Source organism: Amblyraja radiata, chromosome 9 (genome assembly GCF_010909765.2).
Source record: "Amblyraja radiata isolate CabotCenter1 chromosome 9, sAmbRad1.1.pri, whole genome shotgun sequence".
NCBI classification, from domain to species: domain Eukaryota; kingdom Metazoa; phylum Chordata; class Chondrichthyes; order Rajiformes; family Rajidae; genus Amblyraja; species Amblyraja radiata.
Window position 1 is genome coordinate 23865393 of NC_045964.1, and position 21806 is coordinate 23887198.

Here is a 21806-nt window from a genome sequence, read left to right on the forward strand (position 1 = left end):
TTGGTCTTGCCGATGTAGAGAAGTTGGCACCTGGAACAGTGGATGCAGTAGATGAGGTTGTAGGAGGTGCAGGTGAACTTCTGTCTCACCTGGAAAGACTGATTGAGTCGGCTGGAGTTGAGGTATAACGACAACTGTAGCATTTCCTGTGGTTGCAGGGGTAAGTACCCGGGGAAGGGCTGATTTGGGTAGGAAGAGATAAATTGACCAGGGAGTTACGAAGGGAACGGTCTCTGCAGAAAACAGAAAGGGGAGAAAAGGGGAAGATGTGGCCAGTGGTAGGATCCCACAACTTTTTATTTTTTATTTTTTTATTTTTATTATTTTTCAATATTTCATTTTAAATGTTTTATGTTTTAAAAGCCGCCAGACATAACAGTATTGGTGCAATCCACATGGTGCTACACAGTCAGACATAGCAAGAGCATAAGTAAAGCGCACAGGACTACATCTCCACAGATAATATGAAATTATGATCCCACAACTATTAACATTGTTTTTTCTCTCTTGTATTATCTTTCCCTATCATTTCCCGAGATAATATGTAAAAAATGTTTTTCAATACACGTGCCAATAATAAACCAATCAGAGTGTTGGATGCCACAATCATACAGGAAGCTGTCAAAAATAAAAACACGCTCCTTCGATGAAAATTAATTAATTTGCAGTACCATCTTTAATCTGGCTGCTACCAATTGAAATGTTGCACTGATTCATCTAGCTGCCTGTGACCTGCTGTGACATAACGGCACTGCTTCGAGCATTCCATCTCCGACATCTGCATCCGCACTTAGGAAAAACACTCAAACACACCCAAGGGGACGTGCATCTCTTGTCAAGCCATAGCTCCGCAGCGTAAGTGCTTAGTCAAGCACAAGGTGATAATTGGAGTGAGGCAGCCTGTTCAAAGGCTGGAAATGTTGACAGATGTCATCTGATCAGCTGTCCCCTGTAATCAAGCTATTCTTCTTGAACTGTGCACCTGTGTACAGTGATGCCCGCTGTATTTTATAGCATCATTGTTGTCAGTGCATCAAAGTGGGAATGAAATGAACAACACAATGTTGAGTTAGATGGGTGGGTCTTAATTTATATTAATCCTTTCATGGGAGGATTGGTAGGCAATATAAAAAGTTTATAAGCGATTGGAGCAGAATTAGGCCATTCAGCCCATCAAGTCTAATCCGCCATTCGATCATGGCTGATCTATCTTTCTTTCTCAACCCCATTCTCCTGCCTTCTCCCCATAACCCGTAACACCCGTACTAATTAACAATCTTTTAATCTCTGCCTTAAAAATATCAATTGACGGCCTCCACAGCCTCCTTTGGCAATGGATTCCACAGATTCGCCACCCTCTGACTAAAGATAGCCCTCCTCACCTCCTTCCTAAAGGTAAGTCCTTTTTTTCTGAGGCTATTCCCCATTGACCTTTGACCCTAGACTCTCCCACTACTCTCCACATCCACTCTATCCAGACCTGGGCTGTGTCTGTGCCGACCAGTGACTATCCTACACACTAGGAACAATTTGTAACTTTTGCCGGAGCCAATGAACATACAAACCTGTACGCCTTTACAGTGTGGGAGGAAACCGGAGCACCCGGGGAAAATCCACATGGTCATGTGGAGAACATACAAACTCCATACAGACAGCACCCGTAGCCAGGATCGAACCCGAGTCTCTGGTGCTGTAAGATAGCAGTTCTACCGCTGTGCCACCGTGCCGTCCTGTTCAGCACTTTTCAGTATATTTTGGCATGTTCCAGATCATTGGACAGAAGAATTAAGTATCTTTGTGGGAGGGTGGAAAATGAAATTCAGAGTGAGATGAAATTAAATTGAATCACTTGTCGCTAATTATACAAGCTGATTAATTAGAAAGCATTGCAAACAAAAGGACCCTCGGAAGCTTTATGATATGTGACTGTCTGCTACCTGTCCTCCCAAAGCCTGCGGAAATCATGCAACTGTTTAAACTCCATGTAAACTTGATCCCAATTTGCTTTTAATGTTCACATAAATGTTTGGTACGCTGCATTTTGCCAGCGTAGTCTCTAGTGACATCATTAATCGCTTCAAATCAACAATGTAATGCTTCTTTTGTTCAGAAGTCATTGTGCTGCTTTTAAATCTCTCAGTGCTTGGTTGCCATGAATTGTAACGCAGGGCCAGTCTGCCATAGGGAGAGTCAGAGCAGTTAATACCCAAGCGTAGCCGTGTCTTCGTTGAGCTTTGACTGATGTTAAAGGATAAACATCATTGTTCTATTTTGTTGCTCGACAATCTAGAAGCTTTATTCGTGGCCAAGCCAAAATTGACTATCAGTGATGAGGTAGGTGGGAGCAAGGATATTGTTGATCTTGCTAAAGTACCACAAAGTGAATTTCACTGATGTTCCAAGGGAACAGGTTCAAGGATCTGACTAGTGGAACAGGAAAAGGCTCACTTCTCTGTTTAGATTCTTAGAATAAAGGGGAGGTCATTTAAGACTGAGGTGAGAAAAAAACGTTTTCACCCAGAGAGTTGTGAATTTATGGAATTCCATGCTACAGAGGGCAGTGGAGGCCAAGTCACTGGATGGATTTAAGAGAGAGTTAGATACAGCTCTCGGGGCTAGTGGAGTCAAGGGATATGGGGAGAAGGCAGGCACTTTGGGAACAAATCGCTATCAGCTGCAGACTGGTGCGTAAAACAATAGACAGTACTACAGACTTGGCCGCAAATCAATACACACAGCGCTACAGACTTGGTGTGTAAAGATAATACACACAGCGCTGCCGGATTGACGCGCAAAGGTTTAAACAGAGCACTGTCGGCTTAACGCTAGGTAATTTAAACAAAGAACTGTTGGCTGCAGCGCTATGGATTCTAAATATAGCGCCACCGGCCACAATGCTATGGCTCACAGGCTGTTCGGGAAAATTCTCGTATAATAACTGATTGAACAACTTTGGTGGTTGATGTGGGACCTCAAAACAATGTCGGCTTTAGAATTTTTCCAAAGATAGACACAAACAGCTGGAGTAACTCAGCAGGTCAGGCAGCATCTCTGGAGAAAAGGAATAGATGACGTTTCGGGTCGAGACCCTTCTTCAGACTGAGAGTCAGGAGAGAGGGAAATTTTATTCCAGTCCACTGCAGGCCTCCACCAGCGACTCCGTTGACCCTCTGCTCTCCACCGCCCACCAGCGGCTACAGAGCTTTTTCCACTTAGACTTTTTCCACTTCTTTGACTCTTTGCTTGAATACGATGGCAGGGACAAGAGATTGTATTGTAGATTTGTACAAATGGCGGATTTTTTCCCCCCATTTGTTTTGAATTACTTGAATAAGTTTTGTGTACCTTTCGTTAAAAAAACTGTCTTAACAAAATTAACATTTCTCCCAGCGAGAGTGAGAGAGAAAGAAGCAGGACATTGTTTCTGATATTTTGTGATAACCAATCCCTTGAAACTGTTTGCAATCCACGATGAGGCCACGATGCTGCCTTTTGAATCTAATGTTTGTTTCCTTGCATTTTTAGGTCCATATTGACAGACGTATACTACCTCAGTCAAGCAGATGGGGCCGGTGAATGGAGAGAGAATGAGGCCAGGGATCTGACAGACCTGGTTCAGCGGAGAATAACATTCCTGCAGGTACTGCTAATCTGAAGTAGAGTAAGCATGAATTCATAACAAAAGATTTATTTTATTATAGCTACCTGGGAAAGCAAATCCCTTCTCAAAGAACATCCCAAAATAGTTTAATAATCAGTTGGAGCTAAAAGCAGAAGAAGCGTTACTTCAGTTTTGACATTCATTTTCTTGAAGCCAGCCAAATTGTTACTGAGCTATCCATTGGTTTTGTTTTCACTCACTTCATAAGTCCACGTGTCATTGGAGCAGAATTAGGCCATTCAGCCCATCAGGTTTACTCCGCCATTCACCCACGGCTAATCTATCTATCCCTCTCAATCCCATTCTCCTACCTTCTCCATGTAACATTTGATGCCCTTACTAACCAAAAACCTGTCAATCTCCACTTTCAACTTGTCATGGGGGCACATTGCATGGGAGGGTTTACCATTTGTCATTCTATAAATCCTGTCTAACATTGCTTCTCTTCAAAGGCATTGCTTCATTTAAATGGTACACAAATTAAAAGGGCAAGCCATCAGTGACCTGCTTCATTTCATTGACAACATTCATAGAGTCACGTGTTTCAGAAGGAACTGCAGATGCTGGAAATTTAAAGGTACACAAAAATGCTGGAGAAACTCAGCGGGTGCAGCAGCATCTATGGAGCGAAGGAAATAGGTAACGTTTCGGGCCGAAGAAGGGTTTCGGCCCGAAACGTTGCCTATTTCCTTCGCTCCATAGATGCTGCTGCACCCGCTGAGTTTCTCCAGCATTTTTGTGTACCTTCATAGAATCACATTGTTTCACTTTCAGCACTCTGGAGAGCACGCTGTAGACGACAATCACTTCACAGTGCATGTGTCTGCACACCCAATGGCACGGATCCAGCAGTTAATATGGACACTAATGGCATTGACTGTGACTAAAGAGCCTGTCCCACTTACGTGTCCTTGGCATGCAAATTACGTGACCTCGTGGTCGCGTTGAGGCGCACGGGCTTCATAGGGTCACGTGGGGCCCGTCCCACTGAGAAGCGCGGAGTGGTATGTAGTTGTGCGCGACATCACGCGGGGCTCCGAAATTTGTGTAGTGAATGAAATCTTCGTGCGCCAACGGCCTGTCGGCCAAAGTGGGACAGGCCCAAGACCCTGGCGCGATGCAACGTCTCACCTCCAACAGCAGCAGAAGCAGGCAAACGATCGCCAAACTCAGCCTGGGACTCACGGCCGTTGCAGTCCGGATCCGCCCGCAATTCTACTCCCAGACCGGGGCCTAGAAAGTTGAAGCTAGACACAAAATGCTGGAGTAACTCAGCGGGACCGGCAGCATCTCTGGAGAGAAGCAATGGGTGCCGTTTCGGGTCAAGACCCTTCTTTTCAGACTGAAGAAGAGTCTCGACACAAAATGTCACCCATTGCTTCTCTCCAGAGATGCTGCCGGTCCCGCTGAGTTACTCCAGCTTTGTGTCCATCTTTAAATGATGTCACGCGCTCCAGACGGCTGAGCGTATGCATGAAATCGCGCGGGACTGTCGCGGCTCAATGCGACCACGTGGTCGCGTAATTTGCGTGCCAAGGACACGTAAGTGGGACAGGCCCTTTAGAGTCATTACTATAGCAATCTCACGTCAAGGGTAATTGCAAGGTCAGTTGCCATTGCTGAAAAGTTGCTGTCTGACTTGCTGCTCCAACCTTTCCTTTCGAAAAACCCATGTTTCTCTCCCCACTTTAGAATGAAAAGCCGTGAATTTATAACCTTGGTGTACCAGTGAAAATAGACACAAAAAGCTGGATTAACTCAATGGGACCTGCAGCATCTCTGGAGAGAAGGAGTGGGTGATGTTTTGGGTCGAGACTGTTCTTCAGACTGGCTTGGGATAAGGGAAACGAGAGATATAGACAGTGATGTGCAGAGATAAGGAACAATTAATGAAAGATATGCAAAAAAGTAATGATGCTAAAGGAAACAAGCCATTGTAAGCTGTTTGTGGGGCGAAAATGAGAAGCTGGTGTGACTTGGGTGGGGGAGGGATAGAGAGAGGGGGAATGCCAGGGCTACCTGAAGTGAGAGAAATCAATATTCATATCACTGGGTTGTAAGCTGCCCAAGCAAAATATGAGATGCTATTCCTCCAATTTGCGTTTAGCCTCTGACAGTGAAAGTTAGCTCGACATTACAAGTGTATTTATGTTTTAAGCAGCTGGATAACTGTTAATTAGTCCTGATGAACCTCTTTGGTACTGAAAAAAAGTAATTATTAACAGTGTTCAAAACGGAACTGCAGATGCTGGAATATCGAAGGTACACAAAATTGCTGGGGAAACTCAGCGGGTGCAGCAGCATCTATGGAGCGAAGGAAATAGGCGACGTTTCGGGCCGAAACCCTTCTTCCGAAACGTCGCCTATTTCCTTCGCTCCATAGATGCTGCTGCACCCGCTGAGTTTCCCCAGCAATTTTGTGTACCTTTAATTATTAACAGTGCTGTGTTGTTCTTTCAGTTCTTAATTGTTGAATATTTAAATATAGATCAAGTAACTTGGTCTTTCTTTTGATCTATTTTTTCCATCTCGCAATATTTCAGCTTCCTTTCCTCATTAGATATTGAACTCACCCACAATAAACCTATATTTCTTTTGTGTTCCTGCCATTGTTTATGTTTATGTTCTTTTATCCGGTTCTTTTAAGGTTCTTTAGTAACTTGCCAGTTTCTTTGTTGAACTAAATTAAGGCGCATGTTGCAATCAAAAGCGCTTGAACAATTGGTTGGGAAGAAAGCCAATGCCTTTGTCTCTACTCTATGTGCAACAGTCGAAACATCCAGCTATTTGCCATTTAAAAGAAAATAAATAAATTCTTAATGTCCACAGGCATGGCAGATTTTCTTAGAACCATTCCCTCAGCAACATCTGCATCAACATGTTGTAGAACTGATATGGGGATTCGAAAAGATAGCAAATGTTTCTCAAAACGCTTTAAAGCCATATACAGGAACAATGGGAAAGAATCTTGGTGCAACATAACCACACATTGTGGAGCATGATAACTGCCCCAAGTATTGGCTTATTGATGTGAAAACTTGAGTATCATCTGTATATTTGTTCTGACAGAGAAGCATTTCCAGAATTTATGTTTAAACTCAGTCAGTGATATTGCATGTGATAAAACGTACCAGCCTGTTTTCAATGCACAGGTCTCGTTTAAGTTTCCATTTCCATTCAATTATTCAATTCAATGATTTAATGATAATTTATTGTATCAACTATTGGATCATTGGATCGTTAATTTAATGTCTAGTTACCAGAACGTTTTAATGTCCATTTACATTCAGACTGTTTCTTCAATGTTTGGCCCAATAATCCCAGTCTCCTAACCCCATCTGCCACCTCCCGTGGGTTGGGAATTATATCAAATAAGATCTTGTCCTCTCTATAAAGTCCTGGCTCAGCATATCACGATATCAATTATTTTAAAAAATCTAATAGAAATTTTCCACAAAATGATGAATTCAATTTGAAGTAGAAGCTTGATTTGCATCTTTATTTTCCAACCTTTTCATTTGGGCAAGTTGTTTCTTGTCACTTAGTTGTCTTTATTTTGTTTGTAATTTCTGATTGCTGGTGGTGTGACCCACCGATGTGTTATCGAGTCAACATGTTCTCTTCAAGTGCCTTGATGAAACCAATAGCTTGTAACTCTTTGAAGGTTGATCTCGGCAGTTCGTGCCGATCATTGTGTGGTGATGGGCAAGGTGGACAATTCGTGCCACTTCAAAGAGAACCCACAATGACATTTGCATTGTTCAGCTTTAGTAACACTTGAAGGTTGTTGCAATTTAACTGACCTTATTTTGCTGGGAGGTAGCAATGATGATGTTGAAGTTGAGTTTTATTACCTTGTTAAATGTTCATCTGGGGAGCAAAACCAGCCTCAGCAGTTGAAATAACATGTCAGTGGTGTGCTGAATAATTAGTTAAAGGTCAGGAACTAAAGCATTGTACACACCACGTAAATCGCATGGGATTTTTGCCGAATCTGCAAAGTTGCTAAACAAAATGGAGCAGAGCAATACAACTGCTGGTTCCTGATGGTACAAGTTTGCTTTAAGTGCTGTTGAAATATTAATGCTAGTAGCATCCGCATCTTGCGGTGGTGCATGGGAGGAGAGGAAATGAGACCAGAAGGCTGGAAGTGCTTTCATAAAATAGGTGCTGAGGGCGTGTTCTTTAAAACAGTTCTTCCTGTTTCGTTAATTCAACAATGAAAATAAAATCATGGTGATGCTTTTGAAAGTATCACTTGTTCTGATCAATAATTGTAAACCAGGAAACTGCTTCCTTCTCACACAATGTCACAAAGCACTGGCATTCCGGGGACTGGACCGAAAATGCCGAGCTAATCTTGTTCTTAATTGCTATTAAATTCAGAACCTCTGATGGTCAGCCTTATCTCATTGATTGCACCCTGCCTTTGAATTAGCCCTCACTCCAGAGATTGAAGCACATCTGTTAATGCGGAACACAAGGGATAGCATGACTCAATCGACCTGTTAAACTATTCCATCTGCATAATTAGGTGAAAATAACGGATCCAATTGGTTCACGCGAAGGTCAAAATTTCTCTCAATGATTTTGCTGATAACTTATCCCTCGACCAGCACCATGAAGAACAGATTATCTTAAAACGTGTTTACGGCTCCATGCTATTTTTTTCATCACCAGAATTGACTTTATCTGTAACATTCGCACTTGTATTATATGAGGTATTCATCAGTCATTGATTTCCATCTTGTCATTATGCACAAAATTATGCAAAAACATTTTCTCAGCAGTACGTTTGAGAGGTTATTTGTGGAGGCTTCACCAAACATTAACGTTTCCTTCAGCAACCCACGAAGAATGCACAAGTTATAGTAGAATTAGGCCATTCGGCCCATCAAGTCTATTCCACCATTCAATAATGGCTGATCTCTGCCTCCTAATCACATTTTCCTGCCTTCTCCCCATAACCCTTGACACCCGTTCTGATCAAGAATTTGTCTATCTCTGCCTTAAAATTATCCACTGACTTGGCCTACACCACCCTCTGTGGCAATAATTGTAGACAGTTGCTTGTGCCGGAAGATCAGTAGGTTTCAGGCTGACTACACTATCTACCAGTGAGTTCCATTGGCAGTCAGTTTTGTCTCTGTGTGCATCCCTGGGAATAGCATGTAGAGTGCAGTGATCTATGCTGCACACTGTATGGGTTGAACCTCAACAAACGCCACTGCATGCCCGTCCAGTCCTCCTTGATCAATGCACACTCCAGAAGAAGATGGATGATGGCCACGTCCCAACCTCAGCCACCTTGAGGGCGGCAGTGTGTGAGGCTGTGCATGAAGCTCTGATGTGAAGAGTCTTTCTCACCTGTTTATGGAGCCAGGCTTTGTGCAAACTGGCTGCAGTACTTGAATGAATGAATGAATGAATGAATGAATGAATGAATGAATGAATGAATGAATGAATGAGTGAATGAGTGAATGAATGAGTGAATGAATGAGTGAATGAATGAATACTTTATTGTAACATGTGACAAGTCACAGTGTTGCTTGCATACCCAAGGTATGCAAATAGTCATCCATAAAAGGCTATGTCAAAGTTACAGGGTATCCGCAGCAGGTCCCCTTTTGTTCTCCCCCCTCCCCCTTATTTCCTTTCATTGCAACGTTTCTAATGCAGTTAATTGAATGAGAAATACTTTGAGGCAGCCTTAAGATCATGGAAGTTTTCCTAACTGCAAGACATTTTTCTTCTTCTTGTATCACAGTACAGAAAATGTCTTGTTAAAATTCCAGTCCCTTAAAACATCGTTGGATTTTACTGTTGCTGTGCTGATGAAACATTCAAGATGCACAGAGAAAATCAATAAAACGTCTAAAGCGTGTTTCAGTGAAGCCTGTCATCGTGGATTATATTTCTATTTGTACAGGTGAACTTTAATGTGTAATCCAGATTGAAGTAAAGTTGCTGTCACTGATCAATTCAGTTGAAATTTTCAAGATTGAAGTCAATAGATTCTTGTTTGTTTAGCGTATCAAGGGATATATTGATCGAGGATGGATAACTGGGCTGAGATACAGATCATCTGTGATCTAAGTTAAATGACAGGACAGGCTTGGGGATTTGACTTTCAGCTGTATAATAGCGCAATATTCCACCATCCAATGATCAAAACCTGGTTTGAGCCATCGAAGAAAGAAAAGCTTATTTTGTGGAATGTTTCAATCAGCATATGATAAAAGCATCATTTCTGGAAAGCATCTTAGTATTTCAGCAAAGTGCTGTAGTATAATGCGTGTAAGTATCAAAGTTAATTGCCAACCCAAACAAGTGCATTACTCACCGATCCTAAATTACACTTCAACATTAGGAGTATTGTTGCTGATATTGTAACTTTGAACTGAGCGGATTATATTACAGATGAGACGTAAAAGATATGGGTGACTCTGAAGTACACAATGAGTATTATTAAATATTTATGATCGGCTTCCAATGAGGTCACACAAATGTTTAATGACTATAGTATTTGATGTTGTTAGAGTTCCTTTTAAAGTACCGAATTACTTTGTACACTGTAGGTTAGCATTCTAATAACATTTTGTGTTTATAGAATATACAAATGGGAATTATGCAGATATGTTATAGCATCTATTTTTCTAAAACTAGCACTTTTAGAATTAATAAGCTGAGATGTAATCACAAGCAAAGATGAGATCACAGCTCTTATTGTACTTTCCCGTTTGTTGTTTTGAATTTATCTTATGCTTAATTTCATTAACAGAGAAAGAAGAAGCAACGACTTGAAGGTTAGACTTGTACGTTGCTGATTCATAGAGCGACTAACACTAAGGACAGTGAGCGGTCAGGGACAGTCAGACTGGAACCATTTTCACCCAGCCAAGGAAGAAGAAGACAGACAGTTCTCTCGAGGTGAAGGACAGGAGCTGAGAGGAAAGGTGTTCGGGAGCTAATCAAATTTCTTACAAGTTAAGAAGCTTAAGACCCACAGGTCCTGTGAGTTTTCTGTGTTACTTTAACAATGAGGATAAAATTAAGATAAGTCCTATAGCCTATGGAGGTGGATGTCTTAATGCCAGATAAGGATGTCCTTTGAGAAATAAAGGCACATTATCAGAAGAATGTGATCCCCAAACTAAGCCTCATGTGAATTCATTGCTGATGCCATGGAAAATGTTCCTTCAGAAAATAATATAAAGGATTAGATAAAGAAAATTGTTGCTTCTGCCTTATCAGAGGGTCAGAATAAGCAAGATTGAAAAGCAATGATTTTAAACAGTGACATTTTAGTGCCATAGTCTAAAATGAACTGACAACCTGATAACTGTAGGAAAGGAGAATTATTCCGTGGATACGGACATGTTTGTTGTTTCGGAAATATTCTTCTTTCGTAAAAGGAAAAGCATGTTGAGAATTGAGACTCGTGCAACAAACTGTAAAGAGTTTAATTTTAATGCAGTTTGAAATGTGATTACTTTAACCCAACTGAAGCAGATGGTCTCTTGGAAGAAGTTCTACTTTAATTGAATGTTTCGGCAAAAAAATTACAATTGATTAAATGTTTTAAGTGTTGAGTTTGAAATGTGGAGAACTCCTCACACGCAATTTGGTAAAGAGCCACACATTTGTATAAAAATCAGCTTGTTGCTGTGGGGTTATATTGAATCGATTTCTGGCAGGATATTAATGCAACTCTGCTGTTTGTATTCTCTCTTGATGGCTGTTGATGCCCGAAGAATTTTAAGACAGTCTTTGAGTAGCACTTGGTGTGAGCTGTATTGTCCTCTTTGAACCAAGTTGGCTTCAGAGGGCTCGACTGTGGGAAGTCGCAGAGTTGATGAGTCTGGCTTTCCAACAACTTCCTGCTCTTTGCACCTCATTACAAGAGGAGGAGGTATGAAAATGAAAAATGTCAGTGTTTCAATGGGGCTCTAGTTCTATTAATACAGGGGATGTCATGACCTCTTTGCATCAGTTGCCAACCTCAACATTGGCAACCTCAACAATGGGGCATTCCTGCAGCTTCCATAACTGTTTAATAAGAATCACCACTGAGACATTCTGGGCATTTGATGAGCTTTTCTCTTTCCCCCACTGGGAAAATCACTGCACTTCAAGCCTGACGAACATTTTTATTTCTCATTTTCCAGCACCTGCTTCACTGCTACCGTTGCCACCTGTTTGGCCTCGTCACTGCTTTTTCCTGCAGCGATCCATCAGTCCTTGTCTGAACTTTTCAGTGTAACCATTTATCTAATCAAATTACTCTGGTTGTCGGGTCTCCATAGCCACCGGTCTCAGCACCTGTGTACTGGCCCTGCTGTGGAAACTGCCTTGAAATTAATAGCTGTGTCACGGGCCTGAAACCTCAAAGGGAACAAAGAAGGTCATGGGAGTTGTTACGAAAAGGCGGTGTGTCGATGTTTTATAATTCCTACTGAATTCAGCCAAAAAATGTATTTAGTAACAAGAATTCTGATCGAGTTTTCTGGTGATTATTTAATTGAAATTGGTCAGTGGTTTAGTGCAGGAACAGATTGAATGGATTTCTAGGCAGAGTTTATGCTGGGATTAATGTCGATGTGAATTGGACCGGATGTTACCAGAATCATGCGGGAGATAGAGGAGGAAGGGGTCAGATAACTGCCGCCCCAGGCTGCTGGGTCTTTTGTTCGTAATACAGTATATATTTATTAGGCTAATGGAAAAACTGGATTCTTGTCGAATCCAGTTCATTGCCTAAGAAGCAGTGAATCATCCAGCTGTAAGCCATTTCAAGCATTCCCCATTTTGTTAATCACATTCGGGCAATTCTTTATCATCATCATTTGCTGTCACTTGCACTGCTGCGTCTGAATGAGCAGCAACTCACGAGGACCATCAACATCCGACCGCGTTCTGTGTTTGGCCGCAAGAATCTGAGCAACTAACGTAAGTGGCTTTCTAACAGAGATTGAATACATGTTTGAAATGGAAGACTGCAGCACCACCACGGGGTCAGAACCAAAGGGAAAGGGACATGCTGTAAATAGACTGATTGATCTCCTCTAAACTATGACTCTGAGGGTGGCTTTTGGACGCAGAAGATCAGTGGGGCTGATCTACATCGATCCAGGTGAAGTTGGGCAGGCAGACACCAACGGCAGCAGACCAGATTTAACATTTAAACATTGTGGGTCGAAGGGCCAGTTCCTGTGCTATACTGTGTTTTAGAAACATAGAAAATAGGTGCAGGAGTAGGCCATTCAGCTCTTCGAGCCTGCACCACCATTCATTGCGATCATGGCTGATCATCCCCTATCAATGTCCTTCCTCAGGTCTCCAAATCTGAGGAAGGACATTATTGCCATAGAGGGAGTGCAGAGAAGGTTCACCAGACTGATTCCTGGGATGTCAGGACTTTCTTATGAAGAAAGACTGGATAGACTCAGATTGTACTCGCTAGAATTTAGGAGATTGAGGGGGGATCTTATAGAAACGTACAAAATTCTTAAGGGATTGGACAGGCTAGATGCAGGAAGATTGTTCCCGATGTTGGGGAAGTCCAGGACAAGGGGTCACAGCTTAAGGATAGAGGGGAAATCCTTTAGAACCGAGATGAGAAAAAAAAATTTCACGCAGAGAGTGATGAATCTCTGGAACTCTCTGCCACAGAAGGTAGTTGAGGCCAGTTCATTGGCTATATTTAAGAGGGAGTTAGATGTGGCCCTTGTGGCTAAATGGATCAGGGGGTATGGAGAGAAGGCAGGGATGGGACACTGAGTTGGATGATCAGCCATGATCATATTGAATGGCGGTGCAGGCTCGAAGGGCCGAATAGCCTACTCCTACACCTATTTTCTATGTTTCTAATAACCCGTCCCTGCCTTCTTCCCATATCCCTTGACGCCACTAGCTCCTAGAGCTATATCTAACTCTCTCTTAAATCCATCAAGTGACTTGGCCTCCACTGCCCTCTGTGGCAGGGAATTCCATAAATTCACAACTCTCTGGGTGAAAAAGTTTTTTCTCACCTCAGTCTTAAATGACCTTCCCTTTATTCTAAGACTGTGGCCCCTGGTTCTGGACTCGCCCACCATTGGGAATCATTTTGTGTTGAAGTTTGGGCTTTGTGCTGTGTGTGTAGGCCAGAACCGGTCACACAGCTGCACCATGGACTCGCCTGCCAGGCAAAAATACTGTTGTTGAATTGCTTTAACCTTGACTTGAGAATTATAATGCATAAAGAGCTAAATAAAAACAGTTCATTAGTCTGTGGAAGCTTTACTTTTCCACATCTATACCCCTGAGACACGAACATCCCCGCTCCTGATTGGTATGCTGAAGTGGCAGCACTGATCATTTGGATGATTTTCAGTGTCGGGACTGGTGGTGTGTGGATCTGTTCCTTTCTGTTCTGTCACACAGTATGCCTGAGTGTAGACTGCTTGACCCATTTGAACCAATCAATTTTACCAATACCGGTGGAAAACGGGGCAGATCCTACATACTTCTTCGACGTGTAATGGGTTATATTCACTGGAATTTAGAAGTATGAGAGGGAATCTTATAGAAACATATAAAACTCATAAGGGATTGGACAGGCTAGATGCAGGAAAAATATTCCTCATGTTAGGGGAGTCCAGAACCAGGGGTCACAGTTTACGAATAAGGGGTAAGCCATTTGGGACAGAGATGAGGAAAACCATTTTCAGCCAGAGAGTTGTGAATCTGTGGACTTCTCAGCCACAGAAAGCAGTAGAGGCCAATACTGGATGTATTTAGGAGAGAGTTAGATATAGCTCTTCTGGCTAACGGAATCAAGGGATATTGGGAGAAAGGAGGAACAGGGTACTGATTCTGGATGATCAGCCATGATCATATTGAATGGTGGTGCTGGCTCGAAGAGCCCAACGGCCTACTCCTGCACCTATTTTCTATGTTTCTATGTGTATCAGTGTAGAACAATGCTCCAAAATCAAAGGTTCTTTGTCGAGAAAGGAGGGAAAGGTAGCAGATGGCGATGACAGAAGAACGGCCTCCCTCAAAGAAGTGTTCTGGCAGCGATCCTGTACATCATCTACACCAATGACCAGACAACTGACTTGGTAACTGAGCGTTTCATCGATGCTAATGATCTCTGTATAACAGCAGAGGGTACACAGTTCCAAGATGTTGAGACAATGCTGACAGAGGCACTCACCGGTTTATCTTCATACTAAGAGGAAAACCAGCTGCATGCCAACCCATCGAAAACACAGGTCTGTGCATTCCACCTGAGGAACCAAGAGGCTAACCATCAACTACACGTCACATGGTCTGGAATCCCACTAACACATTGCCCAAACCCAGTCTACCTTGGAGTCACACTCGACTGCTGCTTAACATTCAAGGCACATGTGGATAAAACTAAGGCAATGGTGGGCATCCGCAACAACATATTGAACAAACTCACCACCACTAAATGGGGTGCCAACCCAACAACAGTGCGTACTACAGCCTTAGCACTCTGCTTCTCTGCTGCAGAATAGGCCTGCCCTGTTGGGAGAGATCTACACATGCAAAGAAGATCGACTCATCCTTGAATGCCAGCTGCCATAGCATCACTGGTTGCCTCCGATCTACGGACATGAACAACGTCTACCTACTGGCTGGCATCGCTCCCCCAGACAAGCTGTCGCAAGTAGGCCAGAGCATTTTAAACAACTGACAAACGATAGACACCCATTACACAACCATGTGAGCCCTCCTAGGCGGTTAAAATCCCGTAAGAGCTTCCTAACCAGCGTCACCCCATTAGAAACAACACCAACTGAAGATCACCTCCAGATGTGGAAGAACAGACTAGCCACTGTCCCTATTTCCAGCAGCAGCAGAGCGCTTACCACCAGGTGCTGATGAACACTAGCTGAACTGGAGATGTCTCAACCAACTGCGAACTGGGGTCGGGTGGTCAAGGGTGACAATGCACAAATGGGGCTACATCGAGGGTCCAACAACCTGTGTCTGTGGCACACAGACCCAGATAATACAACACCTACTGCAATGCCCATTGCTGAATAATCCATGTACTACTGCAGACCTTGCACTTGACACTCCAATAGCGCAACAATGTGTACAGGAGTGGCGAGCCACTATATAGCATAAGGACACATAGGCATAAGGACAGGCAGTAAAGAAAGCAAATGGCATGTTGGCCTTCATAACAAGAGGAGTTGAGTATAGGAGCAAAGAGGTCCTTCTGCAGTTGTACAGGGCCCTAGTGAGACTAGGACAAGGACAAGGACAAACAGACTTAAAAACAGTTTTTACCCCACTGCTATAAAGGCACTAAATGTAGCCGCCAAGGAACGCAGGGGCGATACATAATAAGAGACTGTGAAATCGACAGAAGGATGTAGGGCTGGGTGTTTATGCGTGCTATTTTCATGATATTTATTTTAGTTGTTTATCTTTTTTAAAATATTTTACCTTGTATGTATCGTTAGCTTTTAGAAATGTTTGAATGGTGCACTGACTGGCTGACATTTTACAATTTCGTTGTACATGGTTCATGTTACAATGACAATAAAGAAACTATTCTATTCTATTCTACACCTGGAGTATTGTGTGCCGTTTTGGTCCCCTTATTTGAGGAAGTGCATTCTTGCTATTGAGGGAGTGCAGCATAAGTTTACAAGGTTAATTCCCGGGATGGCGGGACTGTCATATGCTGAGAGAATGGAGCAGCTGGGCTTGTATACTCTGGAGTTTAGAAGGATGAGAGGGGATCGTATTGAAACATATAAGATTATAAAGATTATAGAGGCAGGAAACATGTTCCTGATGTTGGGGGAGTCCAGAACCAGGGGCCACAGTTTAAGAATAAGGGGTAAGCCATTTAGAACGGAGATGAGGAAACACTTTTTCACACAGAGAGTAGTGAGCCTGTGGAATTCTCTGCCTCAGAGGGCGGTGGAGGCCGGTTCTCTGGATACTTTCAAGAGAGAGCTAGATAGGGCTCTTAAAGATAGCGGAGTCAGGGATATGGGGAGAAGGCAGGAACGGGGTACTGATTGGGGATGATCAGCCATGATCACATTGAATGGCGGTGCTGGCTCGAAGGGCCAACTGACCTACTCCTGTATCTATTGTCTATTGACACGAAAGAAGAAGTGTAGACATGTGAAGAAGTGAAGAAGTGCATAAGATCATGAGAGGAACAGATAGGGTAAATGCACTGAGTATTGGACTCAGACTAGGGGAATCAATATGCAGAGGACATAGGTGTGAGATGATGGGGGGGGGGGGGGGGGGGGAGATTTAAGGGGATTTAAGAACTTGAAATTTAAACATCATCCTCACCTCTCCGTGGTACAGCACCCTGGTATATGCCTCTTTGCTCCCAGTATTTGGGCGAGTCACTGTGCCAATTGCTATATAGGAAAAAGGATGTAACTACACTTTATTCACTTACTGAGGTTGGATATTTTAGAACCATCCATCTATGAATGAGCCATGGGAAAACATAAAATCCATTGATGCTTAGGTATGGAATCGGACACGAGATGGTCTTTAGTTTTGACATGGGATAGCATGTTGAAATAACGGTAGCTAGAGATAGGGAAAGCACACACCATTTGTGAAACATCATTCTTCCAACTTGAAATAGACCAGGCCAACAATCATTTGTTGAACTACAAAGCACAAAAGTCTCGCCAACAGTAGATTCTAAGCAATGAATTTGTCAGAAATGTTTTTGATCACAGCTGCAACCCTAAAAGCTTAGTCTACAGTGATTAAAATTGGTATGCATAAAACCAGATTTGGAGGAGTGTAGTGAATGACTGTTGGAGGACTGATGAGGATAAGGAGGCTGTGAATGAAATTCTGACCATTTATTAGATAGAGGACCAATCAGAGAAAACGGGGTGTCAGGGACTTGATGTGTGTTTAAAAACCACAGCAGTGTTTTGGATGTCTTTGAGTTTGTGGAGAGAGAAAAGTGTGTTGTTATGATTTGATGACAATGCTTTTAAGGTATTTTTTCATTTTTGCAAACAAAGACTAGGTCAATAATTTAATGCGACAAGGAGTAAACTTGAATTACTTCTAACTGACATTTTCAAAATAAACCAAAGCAGCTGCCTGCAAAACCTGTCTCTACAAAACAGAAGTCCCTAGTGATAAAGTATCAGGGCCATTGCAAGTTGTGTTTCAGTTAAGGGGAAGAAAAGGAAATTATGTTAGTCTTTGAAGAAAGGTAATTTTCTCAGCAATCAGCCGAATAATATAAGCATTGTTTGTGACTGATTGACCTCTCTGAATTGTTTGGTAAATAAAGTGAATTCAAACTGGTGTTTAGCACGGCCATTTATTCTGATTTTAAATACAAACACTTCATTCAGAATATATTTTATCAAACCAAATGAGAACTTGTTGCCAGGTGAGAAAAGGCATTAAATGTAAATGAAAGAGAATGAAATCGAATTGCTCCCAACTACTGCCGATACATCTGGGATAGAACCAGTTCTTTACTCAATATGCAAAGCTAAATCTGAAGCCAAAAGGTAGTTGGGCCTCAAGAACAAGAGTTATCTATCATTTCATTGGACGCAGAAAAAGCGTTTGATCAAGTAGGATGGGATTATATGATTAAAGTATTGCAAAAATTTCAAATGGGAGAGAACTTCATCGCATGGATAAAATTATTATATAACAAACCCACGGCTAGAATATTAACTAATAATATACTATCTACGAAATTCCAATTAACAAGGGGCAATAGACACGGATGTTCATTATCACCGCTGTTATTCGCTCTGGTAATTGAACCTTTAGCTGAAAAAATTAGAACACACCCGGATATTTACGGTTATAATACAAAATATTCAAATAACAAAATATCCTTATATGCAGACGATGTATTACTGTATATCACAAAACCCCAAATCAGTATACCAAACATATTAAATCTAATTGAGGACTTTGGATCTTTGAATAAACTGGAACAAAAGTGAAATTATGTCGATAAAACCGAAAGACTCAACACATCTCTTGAAATTCCCCTTTAAAATAGCCACAGATAAATTTAAATATTTAGGAATTGAAATCACTAGAAACTATCACGCTATGTTTAACGCCAATTATAGCCCCTTACTTAAGAAACTAAATAATCTAATCAAATTCTGGAAAACGCTCCCGATGTCTTTAATAGGTCGAATAAATGCTATAAAAATGATCTTTTTACCACAAATCCTATATTTATTTCAATCAATTCCAATATATCTTCCAAAAAAGTTTTTCAAAAAACTAGACTCAGACAATACAAATTTTATATGGGATTATAAATCCCACAGAATACAAAGAGCACACCTTAGTAAACCAAAAGAGATGGGTGGTCTAGCGCTCCCTAACTTTATGTACTATAATTGGGCAGTAAATATTAAAAATATGATTCACCTGCTGGACAACTCTGCCCAGCAGGTGGACTGGATTGTAATGGAGAGAGAGGACTGCTCTCCGTGTAATACAGGAGCGACTCTCCTCTCACCAATGAATCTGAATAACAACAATTATAATAAAAATCCAATGATACATAGCACAATTAGAACTTGGAAACAAATAAAATAGAATCTAAAATTAAGAAATCTATCTCTTTTAATGCCAATAGTCAATAACCCGTCGTTTAAACCTTCAATTATAGATAAATCATTTACACAATGGGAAAGAATGGGAATCAAAACGCTCGGAGACTTGTATGAATTAGGAAAATTATTATCATTTCAACAATTACAACTGAAATATAATTTGAAAAATAATCAATATTTTAAATATCTTCAAATCCGTGACTATCTGAAAAAATACACAAAAGACTATCATAACATGTCCCCAGACTTATTGGATGAAGCCATGAAGACAAAGGCTGAATCAGCAAATCTAATATCATACTTATACAACATTATTTTAAATATAGAAATACCTACAACCGATGGTATTAGAAGAGACTGGGAACAAGAACTAGCTATAAAAATTTCAAAAGAGAGCTGGGATAAACACTTACTATATGTGCATAAATGCTCGATCAACGTACGACATACTCTTAATTCAATATAAAACATTACATAGACTATATTATTCTAAAACTAAAATAAATAAACTTTTCCCCAATGTCTCACCCATTTGTGATAAATGTCAGTCACAAGAAGCTACCATAGCGTACTCTTTTGTTTTTTGTATAAAAATCCAAATATTCTGGAACGAAATATTTGAAATCTTCACAAAATTATTTAAAATAAAACTTGTACCAAAAGCAGAATGGATCATTTTTGGAATATCGGAAAGTAACCCCGAATTAAACGTGTTTCAAAAGAACTTACTTAATTACGGGCTAATAATGGGAAAAAAGGTTATACTCAAATTTTGGAAAAATGCTCCAATACCAACAATAAAAATGTGGATTTCAAACATGTTCGAAACACTACACTTGGAAGAGATGAGACTCCTCCTAGCAGGCAAAGCAGACCACTTCCAAAAGACGTGGTCTGCATTTATGGAACTATTACAAGCATAAGGTGCAATAGTAATTTAAAATATAAATGGTACCAGGATCTGGTAACGGGGGGTATAAAATATATATATATTTTTTAAACACGGTTGGTATATCCTTTTTTGCGGCATTTTGTGTTACAATAGAGCGATTGTTTTTCCTTTTTTTTCTTTTCTTTCTAGGGTCTTATTTCCTTTCTTTACTTCCTTCTCTAACTTCTTCCCTAAGGGGCTTTCTTTCCCCAACACTTTCCTGCACCTTCACGATTCTTGCTCACTTTCCTTACTTCTTTTATTTCTATCTTTTTTAAAGCTCGAAAAACGAAGTGGTACAACAAATGTAATAAGATATATCTGATGTGTATTATTGTAATTTACTGTACTTCTAATAAAAATAAAAAAATAAATAAAAATAAATAAAAATAAATAAAAAAAGTAGTTGGGCATAATTTTCACATGCGAAGGCAAAGGAGAATGTTAATGTAGAGAGTCATACAGCGTGAAAACAGGCCCTGCGGCCCAACTTGCCCACATCGACCAACATGCCCCATCAACACTGGTCCCACCTGCCTACATGGGACTACTATTACCCCATATACCATCGGAAACATCAAATTTTCTCCATGACTAGCATTTCATAGCTACAGTGTGTGCCATCTGGAACATACACTGTAGCTTTCACCTACGCTATTCTGCTTGCAAGTAGACGAGTGGCAGTAGGTATACCACCACTTAAAAGATTCATTCCTAAACTTCCACTATCCTAAGTTGGGAATGTATAACAGGATCTTTATTACTGAGTACCTATTGAGTGTACAAAAATCATGAGAGGAATGGATCGGGTAGAAGCACAGATTCTCTTGCCCAGAGTAGGGGAATCGAGAACCAGAGGAGATAGGTTTAAGGTGAGGGGGTAAAGATTTAATAGGAACCTGAGGGGTGACTTTATCATACAAAGGAAGGTGGGTTTATGAAATGAGTTGCTGGAGGAGATAGTTGAGGCTGGTACTATTGCAACTTTTAAGAAACATTTAGACAGGTACATGGATAGGACAGGTTTACAGGGATATGGGCCAAACGCAGGCAGCTGGGACTGGTGTAGTTGGAACATGTTGGCCGGAGTGGACAAGTTGGGCCGAAGGGCCTGATTCCACGTTTTAAGACTCTATGACTTTATGAGTACCTTTGCCAAGAGGACTGCTGTGTTTGTCAAAGCTAGTTGACTATCACTTTCTCAAGGGGCTAATGAATTAATCCCTTGGGTCCTTGGACAATGGATGCTGGTCTGTTGAGTGAACACAATCCAAAAGATGAACAATTAGAAATCATTCTAAAACAGCTTGATTTTTAAAAATGCTCGGTTTAGGCTTTAAGTTTTATTATTATCACATGCAACAAGGTACAGTGAAAGGTTTTGCTTTGCATTCTATCCAAACAGATCAGATCATGCTATACAAAAATATGTCAAGTCAAACTCAAGTACTATCGATAGAGCAAAGAGGAAGATGCAAAGGGGAAGATGCAAAGTCCAGAATATAGGTCTCCACATTATAGCACATCAGAAGAAGGTTCCAACCCAAGACGTCACCTATTCCTTTTCTCCAGAGATGCTGCCTGACCC

At 41.2% G+C, this 21806-nt stretch overlaps 1 protein-coding gene across 5 annotated transcripts in view; it reads left to right on the forward strand.

The window, feature by feature from the left end:
- Window positions 1–21806, forward strand: part of fut8 (fucosyltransferase 8) — a 632584-nt gene that overhangs the window by 498055 nt on the left and 112723 nt on the right. For all 5 annotated transcript variants that reach the window (XM_033026878.1, XM_033026881.1, XM_033026879.1 and 2 more), the window contains one exon: window positions 3526–3640. In XM_033026878.1, the coding sequence (XP_032882769.1) occupies window positions 3526–3640 (115 nt within the window). The remainder of the gene's footprint in view (window positions 1–3525; window positions 3641–21806) is intronic.